Here is a 23,852-nt window from a genome sequence, read left to right as displayed (position 1 = left end):
GCTGTCATTGAAGTTCTCTGGGCCTTCTTACTCTCGCCTGTAAAATGAAGGTGAGCGGGAAAGAAATCCCATCCTGGCCATGCCTGGCATGTAGAGGGCGCTCAATAAACGTGAGCCATTAGGATGGGGGCAAGCTGGGCAGCCCCACCTCATCTGTGCCTGAATCCATTTATGGCTGGGGTTTGCTGGGTCCTCGTGGTGATTCAGTAAGAGAAAGAGGCACAGGAAGTGCTTGGTGGTTTCAACTTCAAGTATTTGCCTGGAATCGCAGGGCCAGGTTAGAGGCTGACCACTGGCCTCTGCAGTGCTGTCTCCCACCCCAGCACATGGTGGCCCTCGCCACACTGCCCCCTGGGGTGGAGACCTGCTTTCTCTGCTCCCTTACCCCTCCTCCCATCACATCCTCTGCCCCCACCCAGCTCCTGGCAGGAACACTTGCCCTCCAGAGACATCATCATATTCCATAATATGATTGGAATCTGAATATATATTTAAAATGACAAGTTTGAAATTAAAATTTAAATAAAGAATTACTTTTCTGTAAGTTGCTCCGAAAGCAGTAATTTAGCAGCAAATTGAAAGAGAAAGGTAAGCACTGGTCCTTTAAACCATCGTGCAGTTTCCAGAATGCAAGCCAGAAGTGTCTCAATTTAACACATCATTGGTTAGTATTATTAGAAATTTCATTGGGCTCCAGAGCGCATTATGGCGCTGCTCCGAAGGGGGTGCTGGGGGCGCGGCCTGGGTTCAGGGGGCCAGAGAGGGCAGCCTGTTTAATGAGGGCAGAAGGGGCTCAGGAGAGCCTCCTCCAGCCCCAAGTGGGGATTTAACTGCAATTATTTTCTTGTTTGTAGTTCAGTAGCAATCATGAAATGAGAACTGAGAGACCCATAAATGTCATTTGCTCTTCCCAGAGGTCACAGACTTACAGCTTTGGTGTCTGTCAACACGTTTTACTGACCCCTAGAACCTATGCTGGGAACAGGAGTCCATGAAGACGGTGTCACCTGTCTGGCTCCCATGAGCCACATGAGCAGGACCAAAAAGTCTGTCCCGATTGGGACCTGCCCAGCAGCCTCAGCCCCTAGGCTCCCCACACTGGGGCACAGGGGTCTGAGAACTTGAATGTCAAGACTGTCCTTACCTCCACCAGAGTGAGATCCATAGACTGCATCACCTGGTAGGCCTGTTAAGGAGCCACATTTTGGGGTCCCCCCCCAGACCTACTGAATCAGAAGCTCTGAAGGTGGGGTCCTGAAGCCTGAATTCTTAACACCCTGCCCCCCGAAATCTTCTTATGTGCACTCACACAAGTCAGGGGGCCCCTGCCATAGAGGTGGTCAATGCTCGACCTGTGTGATCTTGGAGGCCATGCTCTCATGGATAACCTGCAAATCCTAGAAAGCCAGACATCTGGGTATAGACCCCGGAGCTGTAATCTAAAAAACTCAGACACCAAAATCTCTCTCCCTTACTCCCAGCCTGAATTTCCACCATTACAACACCATTGCTGTAAGTAAGAATTGCTTTCCTGGGCTTTCACCTTTGCAGTGTGAGGGCCCCTGGGAGGTTCCCAACACCCCAGTCTGAATAGGTTTACCAAAAGCTGGCCTCTATCAGTCCCCACAGTTGGACCTGAGCACCATGAAGCCCCTAAGTGCCTTGCAGGAAGAGGGATGCTGAAAAGGAGGTGAAACATCCACTCTTTTCAGGGAGCAGGCTGCCCAGTTATGCTCAGTCCTGGAGCTGGCAGCCTCCAGGAGCTGATTCCCAGGGCGACGCAGGGTTTGGTGGTCAGAGATGCCTGGGCATTCATGTCTGCTAGGAGCCCTGTGGGAACCTGCAAGAGGAGCCCTGAGAATGCTTCAGAGTAAGAAGAAAAAGGAAATGAGAGCATTCACCACTGATGCTGGGCCCAGGACACCAGAACCTGCATCATCCTTGTGCTCCCAAATCCGTGTGCCTCTGCTACCAGCCTCTGCGGAGCGTGGACTCGGAGCTCTGCTGGCTTCCCCACACTGCCCAACCCCCAGACCAAAACCTCACCCCTGTGTGTCTGAGCAGGTGGGCACATGCCTGTGCTCCAGCCGCGAGGGAAGCAAGCTGGCAGAGCACATATTCTGGCTTCCACCTCAAGATGGGGGCAAGATGGGGGTGTTCATAAGGTGCCAGGCAGGGCTTCCCTGGTGGCGCAGTGGTTGGGAGTCCGCCTGCCGATGCAGGGGACACGGGTTCGTGCCCCGGTCCGGGAAGATCCCACGTGCCGCGGAGCGGCTGGGCCCGTGAGCCATGGCCGCTGAGCCTGCGCGTCCGGAGCCTGTGCTCTGCAGCGGGAGAGGCCACAGCAGTGAGAGGCCCGCGTACTGCAAAAAAAAAAAAACAAACAAAAAGGTGCCAGGCCGTCAGGAAAAACATTTCCAAAGGTCCACTGCAGGGCTCAGGCCACACCAGCAGTCCCTCGGCAGAAGGGGCTCTCAGAATCCAGGGCCAGGGGTTGTGGGGATATCTCACCAAAGCTTGTCTTTCCCAAATTAGGTGGGGATCGCGGGAAGCGGTGACATAAAATGAGGCTGCAGGTGAAGCTCAGAGTGTAGTCAGCTCCGGGCTTCCCACTACTGTCCTCGCTGCTGCTTCTCTTTTCATCACAGGCCATTTCCCAACCCCCACCCGGCTGGGGTGTGCCTTGGTGTCCAGTGGTACTTCTGGCCCAGAGTGAGCATGGGAGTATTGTCTGATCGATTAAAGCGAGGTGAGGGCTGGGGGCGGGGGGGGGGGGGGGGGGGGACTCTGGGATCCCTTGGGAGAAGGGGCTCACTGCTGTGAGGGATGGGGCAGCTGTACTCAGGAATGCTCAGCAGATGGCAGTCCCCGCTAACACTGTCACACCACATGAGTGACAATAGTGTCAAGACTTGCAGGTTCCAATCTGTGGAGGCAGGTTCATGGGCAGGAGAAGGACTCGGACGCTGGCACTGTCATTCCCCCGGGAGAGGCCCACGTGAGCCCCGGAAGTGGAGCCTGGCTCCGTCCATTGTATCTAGGCTGCAAATGCACCAGCTGCTGTGGGGTCCTTTGGTAGCGACCTTGGCCAGAATCATCTGCCTTGTTGAACCCTGCCCAGCTTTTGTGGTCCAATGTCAGCTCTCCCTAACTTCCAGGCTCCATTGATTCACTCTCTTCTGACGTCCTTAGGTGAACAGTGGAAGAAGTTGAGTTCTGGTTTTTCCACCAGCCCCATCGAGGCAGGAGTCAACCTCAGCATCCCCCATCTCCGACTATGCTCAGGCACTGGGCGAGGGGTCAGCGGATTGGGGCATTAGGCCTCCAGGCAGCCTCCAGCAGCATTCAGGGCAATGATGTTGGGGGTCCCGGCACACGAGGCCTCCACGGTCTGGAAACGTCATCTCCCCAGTGAGAGGAACACATTGTATCAGGCTTCCCAGGTGCACTACGCGATTCCACATCTCTGTTCTGTTACTCCCATCATTCCCTCTCCTGAAGTGTAGGCCATGCATTCATGCACTCGTGAACCAACAGTGATGAACACTCCTACTGTTGGCCAACACTGTAACTCAGAGACCTTGCCTTCCCTGGGCACCTACACCAGGCCAGCAGGAGCTGGGTCAGGTCCTGCCATGCGGGTCCCTGCCATCATGGAGCCCACCCACCAGTACAGGTCAGTACCGGCCCTGAAAGGCAGTGTTCCGAGGCTGTGATCCTCATGTGTGCAGGGCGAGGGGTGAGAACAAGCGAGGCGTGGCAAGGCCCCGGGGAGTCCCATCATCTTTCAAATTTCCCTGACCACCTGGGATGCTGCTGGTCTATACGGCACCCTTGTGCAAAGTAGAAAAAAGGGCTCCCTTTGGATGGACAAATTAGCAAAAGCGGCCCTTCCGGGCTGTCACAGCTCCACGGGTGCACAGGCATCTTCGCACCGTGCACCGTCTGCGGCCCCGCACGCCAACCCCTAAGTGGAGCAGGGTCCCCAGTGCCGCTCTGTAGGCGACGTGTAACTGGCTCTCCCCACGCTGATAGAGCACAACCCAGGGGCCTCGGGGGCTTGTCGCAGGTGGAGCTTCCCAGCCCCCCGACCAGCAGGCGCTTCAGCCCATGGCGCCCCTCACAGAGAGCTTCATCCATAAAGGATCGGGGTCCTTAGTGTTCTTCAGCCGTTGAAAGAAGCAGGATGCTGTCAGCCGCCATAAAAATGTGACCTTTGAAAATGTACAAGAGCTTGGGGTTTAAAAGCTGCTGCTGATGCATCCCATTAGCATCTCATTAAAGGGAAGCAGAGAGAAGCCTGCTTGGGCCGATGATGGGCAGATAGGGCCACTCGGAGGCGCCGGGCAGGAAGAGGGCTCTCTTCGGCTGCCTCTCTGTGCCAAGCGCCATCATGTCACTGGAGCAGAAGCAAGGCCAGGAACACTGGGGAAAGGCCAGATGTCTTCGTGGCTTCGGTGATGTCCTCTGTGAGGGCAGTGGGAGGGGCGAGGGGAGGCTCCTCCCCGCCGGCCCAGGCTGTCCTCCTGGTTGGTGTCTGTACATTCTTGAGTTGGCAGCCCCCTGAAAGGGGGGTGGCCTGGAGAGCCTTCGGTGGAATTGTGGACCTCTGGGGACTCTGAACCAAGGCGGAAACTCTTAGTAGGAGCCAAGTTCGAAGCTGGAGGCGCAAACCCACACACGGTCCCCTAGAAGCCTCCAGAACCTGGGAACCTCGAGTTTACCTTGGGCCTGGAACCCGTTTGCAGGACAGGGCTCTGGTCAGGCCTAGCTGACTCACGTCACCAGCTGCAACATTCCTCACCAACTGGGCATCCAGGCGCCTTGGCGAAGCGCGCAACCCGTGTCCATGTTTTTTCTGGAGGGAGTGAAGGAAGGAATGTTCACTTCTTTTTTTCAATAAAATGAAAAAAAAGTCCTGAACCGCAAGTTGCTCATAGCTTCAGAAGTTGCTAGTGCCAAATAGAATGAGTGTCCTTATTTACCTTTCCTAAAGAAAAAAAAAAAAATAGGCTGCTTTCCTTCTCACAGCAGAACCTCTTTCTTGTACATAAGAACTCGCTTGTCATAGTCATGAAAGACACAGGCAGACAGCAGGCCTGTTGTAGCCACAGCTCAATCACCCCGGAGCCCTGGGCCCGCCCCAGTACCCCTGGACCCCCTGCACCCCCAGCTTCCTTCTGGAGTGTGACTCATAGCTGGGAGCAGCCCCTCGAGGGCAGGGCTGAGTCTCAGTGACTGCCCGTCCCCAGCCCAGGGGGCCCAGTTTACTGAAGAGCAAACCCCCTGACCAGCAAAGGCGCAAGTGAGCGAGCTGGCAGGAGTGTTTTAGAATCAAGGGCCTGAGGAAAAGTGTGCAGTTTTTCAAGTTCAGAAACTCCCCCAATTTTAGGGCAAAACCCCGAACGCCTGAAGTTTTAGAGTCCGATTACCTGCTCTCAAGCAGGAGACCCCGACCACCCCTTCTGGCGGCAGCGGCTGCTCTAAGGACCAGGCCCAGGGCCTCCAAGTTCCCGGAGCCCTTCCCCACCCTGTCAGGTTACCAGGCCTGGGCGCTGATTCAGCCAGGACAAAGGGCAACTGCAGGAGGACCCGGAAAACCAAACCTGCCTCTGGCCTAGGAGGCCTCGGGGAATTCCAGGCTGCAGAGAGGGCGCTGCAGCACCCCCTACTGGCAGAAGGGGTAAGGAGACCGGGGTCTCCCCATTCAAACTTCACCCCAAAACAGGGCCCCGAATGGGACATCACACTGGCATCTTTCCCCCCGGATGCCTCTTATTGTGGGAAAAGCAACCTCTGCACCTCTGACCCACCAGCTCCCCAAAAGCCTGGGAATACAGAGGGGGCTGCAGGCAGGGCACCCTGGAAGGCTGTCTGTTTAGAGAACGCTGTACAAGCCACGCTTCTGTTTCCTAAGTTCCCTAAGACTATTGGTGAGTGTGGCTAGATCCCCAACCTCCCCGCCTACCCTGTCTCATCTGTCCCACAGACAGAAGTGGGGCAGAGGCCTCTGATAAGGAAGCTTGTCCGCAGAATTGTTCTTTCCTCAGGAGATTCACTCTTTTCCTTTGTTTCCTGCACTGTTCACAGAAGTGAAGCATCTGAAATGCAGGCTGGAGATAAAGTACAGCCTAATGCAATTAGCTCAGTGCAGCTTATGGTGCTAATAGGATGCGCTCCCGCTTCTCCCAGCAGGCCCTGATGCAGGCACTGTCTGTCATCTGCGTAAGGCATCAAAGCCCCAGTAAGTCCAAACCCCTTCCCACCTGCCAGTACTCTTCAACCAGCCTGGTAAGGAGAGTCCCGCTGCTCAGAGATGCCCAGAAAGGGGTGCTGCCCCCCACCAGCTGGGTCACTGACTTAGCTTCCAGTAGGAGGCAAGAGCACAGTGGCCTCACCTGAGAGAGGCCTGCAGATGACCCTGGAGGCTCCTTTGCCCTTCTGTGACTGTCCCCAAACCTGGCTGGGCTCTGGCTACACTCCTGCAAGCTGTGGTCACTGCTCCCGGAACCATCTCTCTTGAGACTCTCACCCCCTCACAACCCAGTTATCCCAGTACCAGGCCCTCCAATGTGTTTTGGGGATTTTTTTTTTTTTTTTTGCTTATTATAAATATTATAATGTTATAAATAATGGTAATGGCCACAGTAGAAAATTAGGCAAATACAGAGAAGTATAGACAAAAAGAATAAAAGTTTCCCTTAATCCCTTCACCCAAGAATGACATTCCTGCCAATATTTTGGGATTTTTCCTTTCTGCACATACCATTTTACATGATAAGTTTGTATGCGTGTCATTTGATGTCCTGCTCTTCTCGTTTAACATTATAGCGTAAGCATTTTGCCACCTCATCAGGAATTCTTAGTAAACATGATGTTTTTCTTTAAACAAGTCTTAATCTCCAAAGACTTTTTTTTTTTAATTTATTTATTTTACTTTTGGCTGCATTGGGTCTTCGTTGCTGCGCGCAGGTTTTTCTCTAGTTGCGGTGAGCGGGGGTTACTCTTCTTTGCTGTGCACGGGCTTCTCATTGCGGTGGCTTCCCTTGTTGCGGAGCACGGGCTCTAGGCACACCGGCTCAGTAGTTGTGGCTCACGGGCTCTAGGCGCACAGGCTCGGTAGTTGTGGCTCACGGGCTCTAGGCGCACAGGCTCGGTAGTTGTGGCTCACGGGCTCTAGGCGCACAGGCTCGGTAGTTGTGGCTCACGGGCTCTAGGCGCACAGGCTCGGTAGTTGTGGCTCACGGGCTCTAGGCGCACAGGCTCGGTAGTTGTGGCTCACGGGCTCTAGGCGCACAGGCTCGGTAGTTGTGGCTCACGGGCTCTAGGCGCACAGGCCCGGTAGTTGTGGCTCACGGGCTCTAGGCGCACAGGCTCGGTAGTTGTGGCTCACGGGCTCTAGGCGCACAGGCTCAGTAGTTGTGGCGCACGGGCTTAGCTGCTCCGCATGATGTGGGATCTTCCCAGACCAGGGCTCGAACCCGTGTCGCCTGTATTGGCAGGTGGATTCTTAACCACTGTGCCACCAGGGAAGCCCAGTAAACATGATTTTTATTGCCTATATAATATTCCATGGTAAAGTGGTAGCTCAGGGAGACCAGTGCTGTCCTAATGTTTGTTTTCACCCTGAGGTTTGTTTTCTCATTGAGTACCTAAACTAACAAGTGAGATCCTGGAGCAGAGAGCCTGCCTTCTTCCTGCAGGGCGGAGCCAAAGGTCCCAGTGAAGATGCTCCCTGCCTTCCAGCCCTGCATCAGGACCTGTGCTGTCCTCCCAGGGGCCCCAGTCCACCCCCTCCCACGTCTCCTCTGTGGAGTGGGAAGTCTGGGGCCTCGGAGGCTGGTGTAGAAGCAGGATGGGGCCTGACGGTAATGCTTTGGAGAGCCATCGTCTCGCTGGTCAAAGGGCTGGGCACATGGTGGTACTGGGCCTGGGCTGAGTATACAGTTGGTGCTCAGCACATGCCCGCACATATTGTTGTAGCTTATTAATGACCCAAGGCCTGGGGTGATGTCATTTCTCATAGCACAGAGCGCTCGTTCCGTTTTGATGGCTCAGGTAGAGTGGGTGGTGGAGGAGGCACTGGGTTAGGTTGGGTGTCCCTGGAGGCGGGAGTCTAGCCGAGGCCACGGCTGCTGCTACTGCACCAAAACCCTGCGATTATCCCGTGGTACTGGGTGCAGGGCCAGACCTCTGCCTCTGGCCCCGTGGCTCAGGCAGCAGGAGTACTGCGGGGGATGGGTGCCAGGGCAGGACCGTTGCCGGGCTGTGCTCACACTCCTGCTCTGCTTCTCCCCAGGCCCCCGGCATCTCCAAAGCAGACAGTCAGTCCCAGGGACTCACGACCAGCATCCGGTGGGGGCAGACGCCCATCAATCAGTCCACGCCTTGGGACACCGATGAGCCGCCCTCCAAACAGATGAGGGAGAGCGACAATCCAGGTGTGTACTCCAGGGCAGACAGAGCCACCCACACCGGGAGCTGGAGGAGAGGGCGAGAAGTGCCTGGGACCTCCTGGGTGCCCCAGCTCCTCAGCAGGTCCTGACCCGCGGTCTGCAGCAGCCCAGAACTCAGGCTGCACTGGGGGCAAGGGGACGGGGGTGGGGCAGTACGGCGTGACTGTGTGTAATTCCCTGGGCAGTAGCTGTGTCTCTACCCCTTTCTCAAGAAAATATTGGGAAGGACAAGGGAGTGAGAGTGACGTTATAGGAGTGACTCTGAATCTGCTTCGAGTTATTTTGAATAGTTAGTCATTCCTAAACCTCAGTACCCTGATTCATAAATTTCCAAAATCACCCATTCCAGGGAGGTCTTGCCTTGCCAACAGTTACGTGAGAACTGAGAAGCTCCCCCGCCCCGGGGACTGGGGGTTTACCACCTTCTATAGCACCGGAGGCCTTCTTACACGGCTCTGACCATAACAAAAACCTTCCCTGCTATCTCCCTTGGATCCCAGACCTCCCCTTGGGATACACAGAACATGTGGGCTTGGCCATCCACACCACAGCCCTACAGATATCTGAAAACCCCTGCTCATCCCCTCTCCAAGTCTTCTGCAGGACAAACACCCCAAGACTTCAGCCATACCCTCAAGCCCATGGCTTCCAGTCCCTTTACCTTCTTGGGAATTGTTCCTCTTTTTGCATCCTTCAGTGCCCAGAACCCAAAACAAAGAACCCACGAGTGGTCTGTAGCACCTCCTTCATTCAGCCCCTCTACCTTGATCATTGCAGCCTCACATCACTTCTGCTCTGCTGGCAGCCACATCGCATGCTGTCTCAACAGTAAAACCCCAAGACTGTCAAGGTGGCTACTCTGACCCTTGTCCATCTCCTCCCAATCTGGCTTAAGCAGCTGGGTGTGGGGACCCAAGGGCAAGACCTTGTCAATATCTTCCTGTAGGACTCAGCATCTTTTAGATGCCTGCTTTTATTACTGACCTTTACCCAACCTTCCCAATATGATGTCTCCCGCAGACTGGGTCATACGTCTTCCATATTGTCATCCAAATCATTGATAAAAAATGGTGAGCATATCACTAGAGACCTCCCTTTATGTCTCCTTTATCCCCTGGGCCATTCCCTGGCTCACGAAGCAATCACCTCTGTGGCCCTAGCTCTCTATATGTTCACCTCAGAGTTACCTGAGAGCTCGCCAGCTGTACTCTGAAGTTCTAATGCATTTTTCCAGGCTCCCTGGCCAGTCCTGCCGAGGACTGAGCTTCAGATGGCCTCATGTCTTGTGCTTAAGACACCAGGCTAGCTCACACTGATGCCGCCTCCCGTTCTCCAGGCTTGGGGACCATCCCCCTTAGCAGCCAGTTCTGTGATTTTCCTGGCACTGCTTCACTGACGTTTGTAGGCCTCTAGTTTGCTCCAGCCTCTCTCATAATCAAAATCAAAACTATTCGTTGCACATCTATTATGTGCCTTGTTCTGTGTGTCATCTCACTGCTCACAGCAACACTACGAAGTTGGCATTATTGTCCCACTGCAGATGAGGAAACTACTCGGGGAAGGCTTTGCCCTAAGTTCACTCAGCTAGTGAGGGCAGACCCGGGACTAACATGCCAAGCCAAGCCTGGCTCTCCACCCCCATGCCGAGTGGCTCCCCCTTTGGACAACTCCTCAGAGAGAGTACCCACTGCTGGTTAGGGAGTCACCCCACCATGCTGGCTCCTGCCCTGCCTCGAAATTGTACTTCTGTGAGAGAGCTCCAAGCCCCACCTTCTAGCCTCTGGAGCTGGTGGCCCTGAGTACCCCTTGGGTCCCACTCTCCTTCCTCGGACTATGCCGCCACTCCAGGCGTCATGACAACAAAGGTGGCCTTCAGAAGACAGAGTCCTAGACCCAGACTTATTCATCAGAGGTGACCCAGATTGACCTTCCCGGTCACAGCATCTTCCAGCTTCACTCACAAGCCCACTCAGGTCACCTCCATGGCAGCTGAGCTCAGAGGGCCCTGCTCTGCCTCATCTGGGCACAGCTGGCTTTGCATCTTAAACTGGGGTCTCAGGAGGTGTGACTGACCCCTTTGTTCAGCCAAAATGGACTTCCCTTGTTTCCCCCAGGGCTAGCCATGCAGAGGTTGCTTAGGACAAACCCTGGCCCCCCAGCAAGGCCGTGAGAGCAGCTCCTGCCAGCCGCCCCCACTGCCCCCACCCCTGGCTCTCCTTTCCTGCACCACAGAACCTTTGCAGGGCTCCAGGCTCTGGCCCTCTCCTTTTGCCCAGCAAACACCTACTATCTTCACAATCCAGATTTCTCCCCACCTTTCTCAGACAGTGATTCTCCAGAAAGGAAGGAAAAACACCCACATCTATGGAACATGTAACGCATGCCAGACATTCTGCTAATTTGGGGCGTTTTTGTCAAATACATCTTCATCATTCAGTTCTTCCCGGGAGACCTATGAGGTGGGTGTTGCTAGTTCCATTTGACAGAAAGAAAGAATGAGTCTCAAAGATGATAAGCGAGCTGCCTAGGGCTCTTAGGTAGTAAGCGGCAGAGCTAAGATGTGAATCCAGGTCTCTTGGAAGGTCTCTACTTTCTCCTCTCTACTTTGCTGCTTCTCAGCCTCTCCCTGGCAGGTTATGGTCCCCCCTCTGAGACCCCAAAGCCATGTTTATCTACGCCTAAAGCACTTATTTTGTGCCACTGTAACCACGGATTCTTAGTCCGTGAGCTCCCGGACACAGACCTCTTGTTCACCTCTGTGACGCCGGCACTCGGCCCAGGGCCGGGGGCAGTCGGTGTTTGTTGAGTGAAGATGTAACTGGCGGGTGACATTTCTTCCATCTCCCTTGCAGGCACAGGGCCGTGGGTGACCACAGTGGCCGCCGGAAGCCAGTCTGCCCTGATCGCACACTCCTACGGAGTGGCCCAGCCTCCCACCTTCAGCCCGGCTGTGAACGTCCAGGCACCGGTCATTGGGGTGACCCCTTCACTGCCTCCCCACGTGGGGCCCCAGCTCCCGCTGATGCCAGGCCACTACTCACTCCCACAGCCGCCCTCTCAGCCGCTGAGCAGCGTGGTGGTCAACATGCCCGCCCAGGCCCTGTACGCCAGCCCGCAGCCCCTGGCTGTTTCCACGCTGCCCGGCGTCGGGCAGGTGGCCCGCCCAGGACCCACCACTGTGGGCAATGGCCACATGGCAGGGCCCCTGCTGCCTCCACCGCCGCCGGCCCAGCCGTCTGCCACTCTCCCCAGCGGTGCCCCTACCACAAATGGGCCCCCCACGTCAGACTCGGCCCACGGGCTGCAGATGCTACGGACCATTGGCGTGGGGAAGTATGAGTTCACCGATCCCGGGCACCCCAAAGGTAAGTCCTGCTGCCCACACGCTCCTGCGTGCCCGCATCTGTGCTTCCCTGTACGGTCACTACCACAGCGCGGACAGGAGTCTGGTTCCTGGCTTCCGTGCTCCCCAGCAGTCTCTCACTGGTTTCAATCCAGGCTCCCTGCCAAAGGCAGCCTGGCCGCAGCCCAAGGAGGCAGAGGGGAAGGTGGAGGGCAGGACAAGGAAGGCGGGGAAATGTGAGTGCGTAGGAAGCGGAGGGGAGGGGAGAGCCTGCAAAGTCCAGGGCCTTCCGCCTTCAGCCCGAGCCCTGGGCCATTCTCCCCTCCGACCCAAGGCCAGGCCACGTGCAGAATGAGCAGGCGTCCTCTGCTCCTCTTAGGGCTCCCTTAGAACAGTCCCTTTGGGGGCCTTCTCCATTTCCACTAACGAGGACAGTCAGAACATGAGCTGTCTGTGTTCCCTGTCCCCACTCCGGAAAACATCTACTGCCATGCCGTGGGGTGAGAGCAGCTCAGGGGCATGAGGTGAGGCCCAGGAGCCACGCCCAGACCATCCTGAGCCAGCTGAATGTTGGTTCTGTGAGGTCCCATGGTGGCTCTATGAGGCCCCAAGAAAGAGCACCTCTGGCCTTGGCCTTCGTTTAACCCCCCTTCCCCGAGCCCAGGGCAGTTTTCATTCAGGGGAGCTCCAAGGCAGATCCTCGAGAACAGAGCCAGGGGAAGGAGGGCACCAGGATGTGGTTTTAGGTTGGGCGCCGGCCGGAGGGTCAGTGCAAAGGGCTCCAGCACACCAGCCTCACTCCTGACAAGTGTCTAAGGGGTCTGGCCAGCTGGGATGAGAAAGGGAGTGGGAGGCTGAGGCTGGTGGGGCTTATCTGCCCCAGGCTTGTCTATCCCCTCCAGGTCCGGTCAGCCGGGCCTCTCCTCCCGCTGAATGGAGAGGGGGGCCAGCGAGCCCTGGATCTGGGTGCGGGCAAGAGGATACTTAACAGGTGGTCTGCCCTGCTGGGCATCCAGGCCTCCTTTGAAAGGGGAGTAGATGGTCTAGGAGGTGTGGATCTCGGGCATGACTTCTCAGCCTCCCTACTTACAACCACTTGAGATGGCAGAGTTGGGGGGTGGGGACACGTGCAAAGCAGAGTCTTAGCAGAGCAAGGACCCCAGCCAGCCATGCTCGTCCAGCCTGCTCTCTATCTTTATCCCTTCGAGCAACTTCCAGGCCTTGTCAAGCGTCCCAACACCACCAAAACCATGTCTAGATCTCTGATGGGTTTAATTCCCAATCTGATTGTGCCCCTGACTGCCTTTGTTTGGGAAATCAACACTAGTTTTAAATGACAAAATTATAGAAAATTACATCTACATTTTGGTAAACTCTTGCTTTAAGATCTTTTTTTAAAAAAAAATTGACTAAATTGATTTTTGTTTGTTTGTTTGAATTGTTTTGGTTAAGCTCCCTCCCCCTTTAAACAAAAACTCACTCCCAGTTTATATGCCGCCAACTCTGACACACTGGGCACCAGGTGTCCTGGCTGCTCCTAAGGCTGTGCCAAAGCCTGAGGCACTGGGTGGGCTTCCCTCTCCCCACCCCATCCCACTGCCGCATCCCAGGGGGCCTCCTAGGACTGAGCAAAGGTCTTGCTTACTTGTCAATGTCAGGCATGCACCTAGGAAAAGGAGTTGTTCTGTGTAAAAAGGTAACTGGCCCAGCCGGGGCTGCTCCCTGGTTCAGGGCTTAGCACGGAGCTGGGATCCACCTCCCGGAAGCTGTCAGGCGTCGGCACATCTGATCGCTGTTAAGCATCTGAGTCCCTAAGACCAAGAAGATATAGGTGGTAGAGGCAGGTCCCTGCTGCGCCCCTGTTGGTGCTGGGCCTGCAGGCCCTTACAGAGCCACACCTGTAACATCATCAGACGGCGTGAACCATCCTCTATCGCGGACCTGAGCCCACACACAGGAGGGGAGTAAAGAGGGGGCCCCTGGTGGGATGTGCTCTTCTAGCCCCTATGGTGTATATTCAGCACCAGGTGAGGGCCAGGGATGGTGTGGGCCTAGAAAGTGTTCACAGCCCCGCCTTCCGGTGACCTAGCTAGATTCCCCCAGCTCCAGCCGGTGACCCAGTGACCCACCCATCATGATGATTTTCCTAGGTTTCCGGTGGGCTGGTTGTTTCCCCAGAAATTACATTGAACTTGCTTCTCTACTTATGGCCCTCATCGGCTGATTTATCCCCTTATATTGGCGATGAAGAAAGACAATGAAGCATGCACACACAAATGCCTCCCAACTCAAGCCTGGGTGGGTTTTGTCTTTTTTTTTTTTTTTTTTTAGGTAATTTCTCCTTTCATTTCTAATCTTAAAAGCCTTTATTGCTAAAGCTATAATTTGTCTGTCAGATCTAATGTCAAACAACTGCATATTTTTTTAAATAAGAAACCTGAATTTTGAAACCAAACCTTTGAAACTTGCTATGTGAGACTCATCTTCCTGACAAGACCACGTGGGTTTGGATTTGGGTCACTTTTAATTTTGCCCCTAGGGATTTTACATCTCCGAAGCCCGATTGATTTCACACTCCGAAATGACAGGCAGCTGGCTCCGAGGGGGAACCTGGAGGCCCTGCGTGACAGCATCAACACTAGTCAGAAATCTACTTAAGAAAAAAAAAAAAAGAACTTTCCTTTTCTCCTGTTCTCTGTTTGAAAGCTTGCCCAGCATTATAATAAGATCCACCATAGAACTCCTTGAGATCTAGCTCATTAAAGTCCCGTGATTTTTCGTACTATTGTTTGACATGACAACCTGGCCTCTCGCGGGGCTGAGTAATTATGAAGAGATCCCCTCCATGAAGAAAAGGTCTAGCCAGCCAGAAGGATGGGGCCACTGGTATTTTTAGACTTCATTAGTGCCCTGATTTTAAACTTCACATTTTGTTTCTTGTAATTATCTTCCCATCGACTGAGCTGAAATTTCAGTTGGGGCTCTGTTAGTCTGCCTTACCAAGAAAGGGCGCTGGGGCTTTCATTTAAAACTTAACCAGTTGAAAAATAAAGGTGGTGTGGAAATGCTTTTTGATTTGCAATAGGTCAAGCAATTGTCTCTCACCTTTGACTAGAGAAGCCGGGCTTGCATGCAGCTCACTGTAATGAGTGTTATTTCAATGCAATGAGCACACACAGATTTTTCTTAAGAAACTTACAAGATAAACCTTTCTTTCTCCAAGAACAGTTTGGGGGTGGGAGGAATCTGTAGGATTTCTTTTCTTTTTTTTTTTTTTTTTTTAGATTATATATTGAAAGCTGATTAAAATAGATTTTATGTGTACAAAGTGATAAGAGGGGAACAAAGATTTAGTTCCACTTGAATCCTGTTATAAAATACCTGAGCCGTTGGTCTTGTTGCGTCGGAACCCTTGAGCTAATCCACGGGCGGAGCTGGTGGCCAGCATCAGACCTCGTGAGCCGTCGAAGTCCAGTGTCACTGCACTGGTACCACATGAGCCCAGCTGTGTGTCACAGCAGAGGTGCAGGCTGTTGATGTTATTCTTTCTAGCCCCTACCTTCTTCCACAAAGGATTTTTGGTGGCCAGGAGGGTGGCCAGAGACCCTCTAAAGCCCCAGACGCTAGGCCTAGTGGTGAGCTGCAGAAAGGCTATTATATTTTCACCTGCATGTCAGGGAGAGAGAAGCCAGGATGCACCTGCTCCCTCTTGCTTCTGGACCGAAAAGCAAAGTCCAAGTTGGCCAGAAGTGAAGAGGCTTGTCTCTTTTGACTTTCGATTTCACAGGCCCAGGGTGAGGGACCACGAGGATTCTCAGGGCTGGGGAGTCATGTGGTGGGGTGTGTGTAGCCCCTCCCTGCAGGTTTTGCATTTCCTCCTATCCCACCCTTGCCCCTGGACCTCCACCCTGCGGAACTCTGTCTGTCCTCATGCCACCTTCTGCTTGGACAGCAGCTGCCCTGGCCTCCACAAGTGGCAAAGACAAGGTCTGGTAAAGATACTTTGAGACAGAGTGAACAGCTGTGTGACTGGGGCAAGGCTTCTGACCTCTCTGAGCCTTCCTTTCATCATCTTGAAAATGTGATGACAGTACCACCATCATCGGGCCTCAAGGAGGATTGAATGAGATCGTGGGCTTGACCGTCCATGACACTATACCCACCTGACATCAAAACAGTTACTCCCGCCGACACAAGCCCCAGGTCCGGGGAGTTCAGTAGAGAGAGAAACTGGTGAAGGGGCAGAAAGCAGGGGCCTCTCCCCAGTGCAGAGGAGATGGAAGAAGCCCAAGTTTGTTCACAGGGCTGGCAGCCACTGGTCAAGCTGCTTAATGGGAATGCCATGTCCCCGTCCCTAAAAGGGAGTGGGATGAGTTACCTTCCTGGCTGGGGGGTGCAGGACTGCTCCCCCCAGCCCCGGCACCAGCACAGATCTCACCTCTCCCTGCGCCAGCCTCTGATGTGCCAGGGCACACTGCTCCCTCAATAAACATTCTAGAAGAAGCTGGGGATGCCTGATAACACTGTTTGCCCACACGTGGTTAGCCCAGAGACACAAAATGTCCAAACCGAAATCATCTTGCCACAGAGCTGCTCTCCCTGTGTCTCTGTCTCAGAAATGACACCATGAATCCAGGCAGGAGTCCGGAGTCAAAGCCTGTGGTTGTCCTCGTGCCCGTATGCAGGGAGCCTGGAAACGCCTTTGCGTCTGCCTCCTCTGGACGTACCTCTCCCTTCCACCCCCACCCCACGCCTCCTTTCAGGCCGCCATCACTCCAAGCCTGCATCACCAGACCCACAGTACAGCCCCTCCCATCCAGAGTCCATGCTGCAGCCAGAGTGGTCTTTCCAAAACACAGGTTCGGTCCTGTCACTCCCTGGTGAATGACTCCAACAGCCCCACCGCTCTCAGGACAGAACCCAGCCCTTGACATGGTGCTTCAGGATCCGGCTCCTGCCTGCCCCCCCGCTTCGGCTCTCACCCTTCTGCTTGCAGGCTGCCCTGTAGCCACTCCACGGCCTGGGTTCTCTCCTGTGCAGCTGTGCTCTGGCCAAGCGTCTGCAATACGGTTTGCCTGGCCCATTCTCCCAACTAGACCGCGAGCCCCTGGGTTGCGGGCAGGTACAGACTCCATCCCATTCCACCCCCCGTATCCACGCCAGTGCCTGGCACTAAAGGATGCTCCAGAGGAGTTCGGGAATGAAGGCACAGAGCACTGGGCTGGGAATTATCCAGCGAGGTTCCCTGACTTCTCTCCAGCCACCTCCTCCCTTTGTGTGGTGAAAGCAGGTTAGTACTTGAGGGTCCGGGCATATAGGAAAGTCCGTGGGAGACTTCCTTCTGCAGCTTCATGGTCACTCCCCCCATACCTGTCCCACGCTTCTGGGAACAGAAGTCCATCTATTTCAAAGTTCCTCCTGTAGCCAAGCACCTCCACCAAAATACTTACCCCTGAGTACATGGGATCTAAAACTCTGTTTCAGTTTCCTCATCTATATCAAGGGGATAACAATAGAATCTGCTTCTTACTGTTGTGAGGATTAAGCGAGTTATTTGACATAAAGCCCTTAGAAGAATGCCTAGTACTTTGTAATTACTATAAAGGTATTTGCTATGATTATTTTCATTCCTGGTACCAGAACCATCTTTCAGTGTCCATGGCCCTTTAGGGGCCCAGGGTAATGTGAAAAAGCCAAAAACCACTTTGCCTTCCAGAGTCTTAGGATGTTGCGCTAACATCATGATGTTCGAAGTACCTAGTTCCCGGAGGTCCACTTTGTACAGAAGAAAATTGCCTTCTCTCATCACATCATTTTACAATTCTCCACCATCACAATCACAAGCAGAAGGAACCAGCCCATTGCTGGGAACTTCCCCCTAATTCCAGAAGCTATTTGTCCCACAGGGGCTCTCAGCATCCTTTGACATTCAGTTTGATATTGGGGTGCCAAGGATATTGCAGGGGTCCTCCTCCATGGCCATATCAATAGATGGGACAAATAGAATTATGTCACTCATGCAGACCAACCAACCAAGGCTGCAGGTGAAGAGGGGGTTAGGAGCATGTGGCTGGAAGCATGGAAAGTGGCCAGGAGCCCGGGTTCTGCACCAGAATGCTTGGGTAGAATGGAAACTCCACTACCCACTAACCCAGTGAACTTGGCTAGAAACCTGGTATCGCTAAGCCTCTAAGTTATCTGTAACATAGAGATAATAATAGCGCCGTCTTCTTAGATGTGCTGTAAGGATTTCATAATGTATGTAAAGTCTTAACACAGTGCCTGACACACAGTGTGCTCACAGTAATGTTAGCTGTTGTTATTACTCCCATTCCTGTAAATTCTAAAGAATCCTGGATCCTGGGGTTTTGGGGGGTGGGGGATACTGTCTGAAGCCCCTTTGGCTCGGAATCTCTGTTATTTTTAAAGCAGCATTGTTCAAAATAATCTCCCAGATCTGGCTGACATAACACTCAACACAGATCTGGAATCAAACCCCCAGTCCCACCATCACCCGAACTTTCCCCTTTCCAGCCCCCAAGCCAACACACACACACTCTCCCCCAGGAAGTAGGTGTCTCGGAGCCTATGGAATTTGAAAAGTCCCCCTACACGAGGTCTTCCCTCCTCGCGTGGATGGTACCTGCCCCCAGCCTGCCTTGGAAGGCCCTCCTTCCCTTCACAGGGCTCTGTCCTCGAGGGGTTTGTTAATCATTAATTGGAGGGTTGTCCAGGGCTTAACAGTTTTGTTAACAGATCATTTGACAGTGAATGAACCAGGCAAGCGGAAAGATGCAGCAAAGCGGCTAGACCACCCAGAGATCGTGTCATGCCTGGAGCAGGAAGTGGCCCATGAGCCCCAGCCTGTGTATGTCCCTCTCCGGACCCCACTGCTCAGCAGGGCACAGGCAGAGCGAGGCTCCCTGGGCCCTCTCCTCACTGAGCTGGGAGTGGCACATGGGCTTTCAGCCCCAAAGCTCCGCTGAGCAACTTCCAGGTCAGAAATCCCACTCCGGCCCTAACTATCTGACAGGCAGGGCCAGAGGAGTCCAGATGCCGACTGCAACGAGGGGGCTTTTCAAATGGGAGCAAAGGGAGGGAGCATTTCCTTTCCAGAGGTTTCAGGAAATGGTGCTGACCCACAGTAGGAAGCCAGTTGCCCTGGTCCCAAGCCCTGTCTTCTCTCAGGAGTGGTGGCCCAAGCAGACACCAGCAGGGATGACCACTAGGTTCTAGACCACTGACAGTCAGAAGCCACTGACAGGCTTGAGCCATGTTACCGCCCTCCGTGCTGCACCACCAGGCATTTATTGAGCAAGTGATATGTTGTATTAGGCACCTACTGTGTGCAGAGTCCACACTTGGCTTCTCCCAGGCAAAAGATGTGAGGCAGGGCCTCCCTGGTGGCGCAGTGGTTGAGAGTCCGCCTGCCGATGCAGGGGACGCGGGTTTGTGCCCTGGTCCGGGAAGATCCCATATGCCGCGGAGCAGCTGGGCCCGTGAGCCATGGCCTCTGAGCCTGCGCGTCTGGAGCCTGTGCTCCGGAACGGGAGAGGCCACAACAGTGAGAGGCCCGCGTACCACAAAAAAAAAAAAGATGTGAGGCAGTGTGCCAGCTGCATGCCCCGTACAGGTCTCAGCTCCTACTGAAGGTGAGGCCCTGTGGTGACGCCCACGGTGTTCCAGACACCACACCGAGCGCTGGGAGGGACGGAGGTCTCCCTGGAGGAGCCCGAACTCCACTTGAGGGGGCCGTTGGGGGTGGGGGCAGTAATAAGAGCTAAGGGGCTGGAAAAGAGAGGCCAGTGTGGACGGGGCCTCTAGAGGCAGTTAGAATGATGCAGAGGAGACAAGCAGAAGGCAGGTAGTACTGCAAATGCCACATCTTAGGAAGGATGTTTGAGATAAGCGCCAGGGACCCAGACTTGTGACTTCTGTACCATAGAGTTACACGCACACGCTTCTACTCAAATGGTTCTCAGGGCTCGTCCTGATCGGAGACAGGTTCAGCTTGTGGTTTATACTGATTTATGCCTGTGAAGTCCATTCTCTGAACCCTTGACACATAAAGTCGAGACAGCCTGGGCTTTCCTCGGGCTGCCTGGCTCTTCTCTTTAGCCCCCCACACCCCCATCAGTAATGGCGCTATAAGGACCTGGGATCTTGGGCGAGAGTCCATTTCCTCAGTGCCCAAGGCCGTTCTGGTCTTACAAGGTGAAGACCCCTTGGTCTTCAGGGGCCTTCATCTGGGAAAGAAGCGCTTGGGGGCCATTAACCCCCAACTGGGGAATCGGTGCACACCCAGGGTCCAGGAAGTCTTGGTAAACCTTTCTCCCTCCTATCGTAACAGACATTAATGGCGAGTTTCCTGTTGCCTGATCACTATTCAAAGAGCCAGCCTGTGCCTTCTTGCTAGGAAAGTCATGTCCCGTTGGGCTGACCCCTAGGGCTTTTCAGTTTTCGAGGCTGGGGATGAGTTTCAAGAGGAGGAGAGCTGGGCAGGTGTGACGCATCTGCTCCCGTCCCTGAGTGATGGGGAGGTAACAGTACACCAAACCATGACACCGTGGCACAAACCTGACTCAGACCATTCGGTTGAAAGTGCATTCCATTCAGGAGCACACTTACTATTCTAAAAATGTAAAAGGTAAAAATAATACAAGCACAGTAGGTAAGGAACACACAGCATTGTGTAAATTGCTTGACGAAAACAATGGCCAAAAGGTTGCCATCTACTGAAATTGTTGTCATTGCCTTTTTTCTTAGTGTACCTCTCTTTAAAAATATACATCTCAGAGGGAAGCCCAAGCGTTTCCGGTGCAGCACCAAGAAAACGTTCTTCACTTTCTAGGTCTCCCCGCAGCCTTTTGGATGACCAAGCACAGCGCCGTGAACTGTCTGGTTTTGCCCACTGGCCTCTCAATGCCTTTTCGTCCCTTCTCCCAAGAGACCTCTCAATGTTGCATTGGCTCAGTGTCTCAGACCCAGGTCTACACACGTCCCAGGCAAATACATATTAGTTTTTTACCACCTTCTGCAGGACCAATTTCATGGGCTATATATTACTCAGCTCAGGCTGCCGTAACAGAATCCTGCAGACTGGGTGGCTTAAACAACAGAAATTAATTTTCTCACAGTTCTGAAGGTGAAAGTCCAAGATCAGGGCGCCAGCAGGTTAGTTTCTGGTGAGGCTTCTCTCCTTGGCTTGTAGACGGCTGTCTTCTCACTGTGTACACATGTGGCCTTTCCTGTGTGCGTGGGCTCCTGGAATCTCTTCTTATAAGGTCGTAATGGATGAGTCCCATCCCTATGCCCTCATTTAACCTTAATTACCTCCTTAAAGGCCCTATCTCTAAATACAGTCACATTGAGGATGAGGCTTTCAACATAGCAATTTGGGCATGGGGGACACAATTCATTCTGTAACAGGCTATGCTCAGTCTTGTTGGCAAATGGAAACGGTAGCCCCTTACCACAGCACAGTTACTAGATAGTTACAATGTAACTATGGATATTTTCAATGGTTTATAGTTATCTGAACCTTTTCATAAACTTACTATCATCATTTTTACCAGTTTAACTTCAAGCTGCTCACCTATTCCCTGTTAAGTGAGCACTGTCTCTATTTTCCATTATTAGAATCATCCACATTTGGGGTTAACTTTTTAATTCCACAGAACCTTCATGCTGGGAGGGATCTCAGAGCCATCTAGTGGAAGCAGGAATCCGCCCTCCACCACTGGGGACTAAGCAGCGGCCACCCACAGCTAGATGGTTTATCCTGTTAAATGATTGAGAGCTCTCTTCCTGTAACTTCCATGGTCCTGCCCTCTGGGACCCTCAGAGCAAAGCTGGCCCCTGTTCTACATGACAGCCCTTCAGATTTGTGACGGTGGCAGAATTTCCTTTTCTACAAATATCTCCAGTGACCTCAACAGTTCATCCTATGGGTGCTTCGGTCCTTTACCACGCTGGCGTCCTCCCTGGTCATGCTCCAGTGTGTCAAAGGGCCTCTTAAAGGGACACCAGGCGACACGGGACAGTCACCCCCTTGGTCCTGAGCATCACACTGCAGAGAGTCTAACATTTCTGTAACGATCGTGACTTATTTGTATAAAACACACACTCATACACACACAGGCACACACACACTCCAACTTCCAAATTAAGAGAAAAGAAAAAAATCTCACAAAAGTCCTACTGTCCACTCCACTGGTCCTTTGGGGTCTCCTCCCTCCTCTTTCTCATCAGGCTCGGGATTGTTGGTCATTCCTCTGAACCCCCTTCATTCCTGCACCCTTTTGCCCCCAGTCTTGGCCATAGCAGCAAGTTTACCTTTCCACCGAGTTTTCAAACTTACTTCCTTTGGTGCCTAGGTGTTAAATGTATCTCAGCCCAGCCCACCGCAGCCCCACCTCCCAGCTGTGCTCTCCCAACAACTCCATACCCTCCCTTCCACCCGTCCCCTCCTCCACCACGATAGTGAATTTCAGAGTAGGCCATTACCTTAAAGCTCATTTAGAGACTGGCCTCCCTCAGGTTACAAGTGGGGAAACTGAGGTTCAGAGGTGTCACTGAGATATCGCAAGAAACTGCCTCTAGAAAATTCCCTGTGAAACCTCCCCCATCCCCTAGGATCATCTGCTGCTAGGCGTTCTTCTTCCTAGAAGCTTCTCTCTCCCTGCAGACTGAACACCACATAGAGACAGGCCCAGTGAGCACTGTCCCATCCCTATGCCCTCATTTAACTTTAATTACCTCCTTAAAGGCCCTATCTCTAAATACAGTCACATTGAGGATGAGGCTTTCAACATAGCAATTTGGGCATGGGGGACACACTTGGCTGCACTTGGCCTGATGACCATGCCTCTCCAGGCCCTGCCCAGGGGACACACACTGCCAGGCCACTGTGATCAAAGCGGCATGGGCCACAGGAATGCTGTGCTCACCGGCAGCTCCACCAGGCCTGAATGGGAGGAAGAGAAGGAACAAGACACCCACACACTTAAAGGGGGGCCACGTCATAATAGCACCACCATGGGCAAGGCCCATGTTGGCCCTGGGAGTGACGGGGAGGAGACGCTGTCCAGCAAGGAGGGGGAAGGATGACAGGGGGAAACTCTGTAACTCGGGCTCCGGGCCCTCACCCCATCACCCCCGTGGCTGGGGGCTTGTCCTGGAAATGCCTGCTTAGTGCTCCCCTGAGCAGAGTCCCACCCTCCAGGTCTCTACAAATATTAGGTGGTTTTGGTTTTTGTTTTTGAACTTGGGGGCTTTCAAAACTGCTGATACACTGTGGTTATTTCAGTAAGTTGAGACCCATTTAAAGAGCCCAGCTCCTTCCTAGAAGCATGAACGCCTTTAGCGGTCAGCCACGCTTGTCCATTAGGGGCCAGAGCACCTTCGAGGACCAACACAGTGGCCCAGTTCACATGCCCAGGATGCCTTACACTTGCTCAAACCCCAGAACCTGTTGCCAAGGACCTCACAGGTCCCTAAGTTGAGGAGCCGCATGTGGTGATTCTGAAGGCTCCTGGACCATCTGGCCATTTGAACAGGCAGCTTTCAGAAATTCTCATTGATCCAAAAATAATTCCTATATTTTCGGTCTTTCTTCTATATGGAGACATTCATTACCTTCTTCGACTAACCAACAGTTATGTATGAGGCAAGGTTTCTTTGGTGCGGGCAGTGACTCCAGAATTCCTAACTTAATGTCATTCGTCCCGGAAGGCAGGGGATGAGTAGACTTGTGGCCTCCCCCTGGGTGTCTGCAGTAATGCCACCAGCTTGGGCTGTAAGGCCGGCCCTGCTGCGTGGTCTCAGCCATCCAGGGGGGCTGGTGGGCAACGCTGGTAGATGCAGCCTTCCGGAAGGGCACAGGGTGGGGAGTGGATGTTTCATTTTCATCATCTATTCACTCTGTATTTATGTAATCCTTGCAGCTGTCCTGTGAGGCAGATTCATAGGTGGAAAGTCAAGGCCTGGGTATATAATCAAGGCCCAAGTATAACTGGTAGAACGGGAAGGAAGTCATATCAAAACTGCGTGCC

General features: G+C 53.5%; 1 protein-coding gene across 1 annotated transcript in view; it reads left to right on the top strand.

The window, feature by feature from the left end:
• The window catches only part of KLHL29 (kelch like family member 29), a 140,714-nt gene that overhangs the window by 66,278 nt on the left and 50,584 nt on the right, over window positions 1-23,852 (top strand). Inside the window, exons 2-3 of the mRNA XM_079940891.1 lie at window positions 8,300-8,441; window positions 11,309-11,821. Of these exons, the coding sequence (XP_079797017.1) occupies window positions 8,300-8,441; window positions 11,309-11,821 (655 nt within the window). The remainder of the gene's footprint in view (window positions 1-8,299; window positions 8,442-11,308; window positions 11,822-23,852) is intronic.

The sequence above is a fragment of the Stenella coeruleoalba genome (genome assembly GCF_951394435.1).
Source record: "Stenella coeruleoalba genome assembly, chromosome: 13".
Lineage (NCBI taxonomy): Eukaryota > Metazoa > Chordata > Mammalia > Artiodactyla > Delphinidae > Stenella > Stenella coeruleoalba.
The sequence above is the reverse complement of the archived record's forward strand: the minus strand, read 5'-3'. Positions and strand labels throughout refer to the sequence as shown.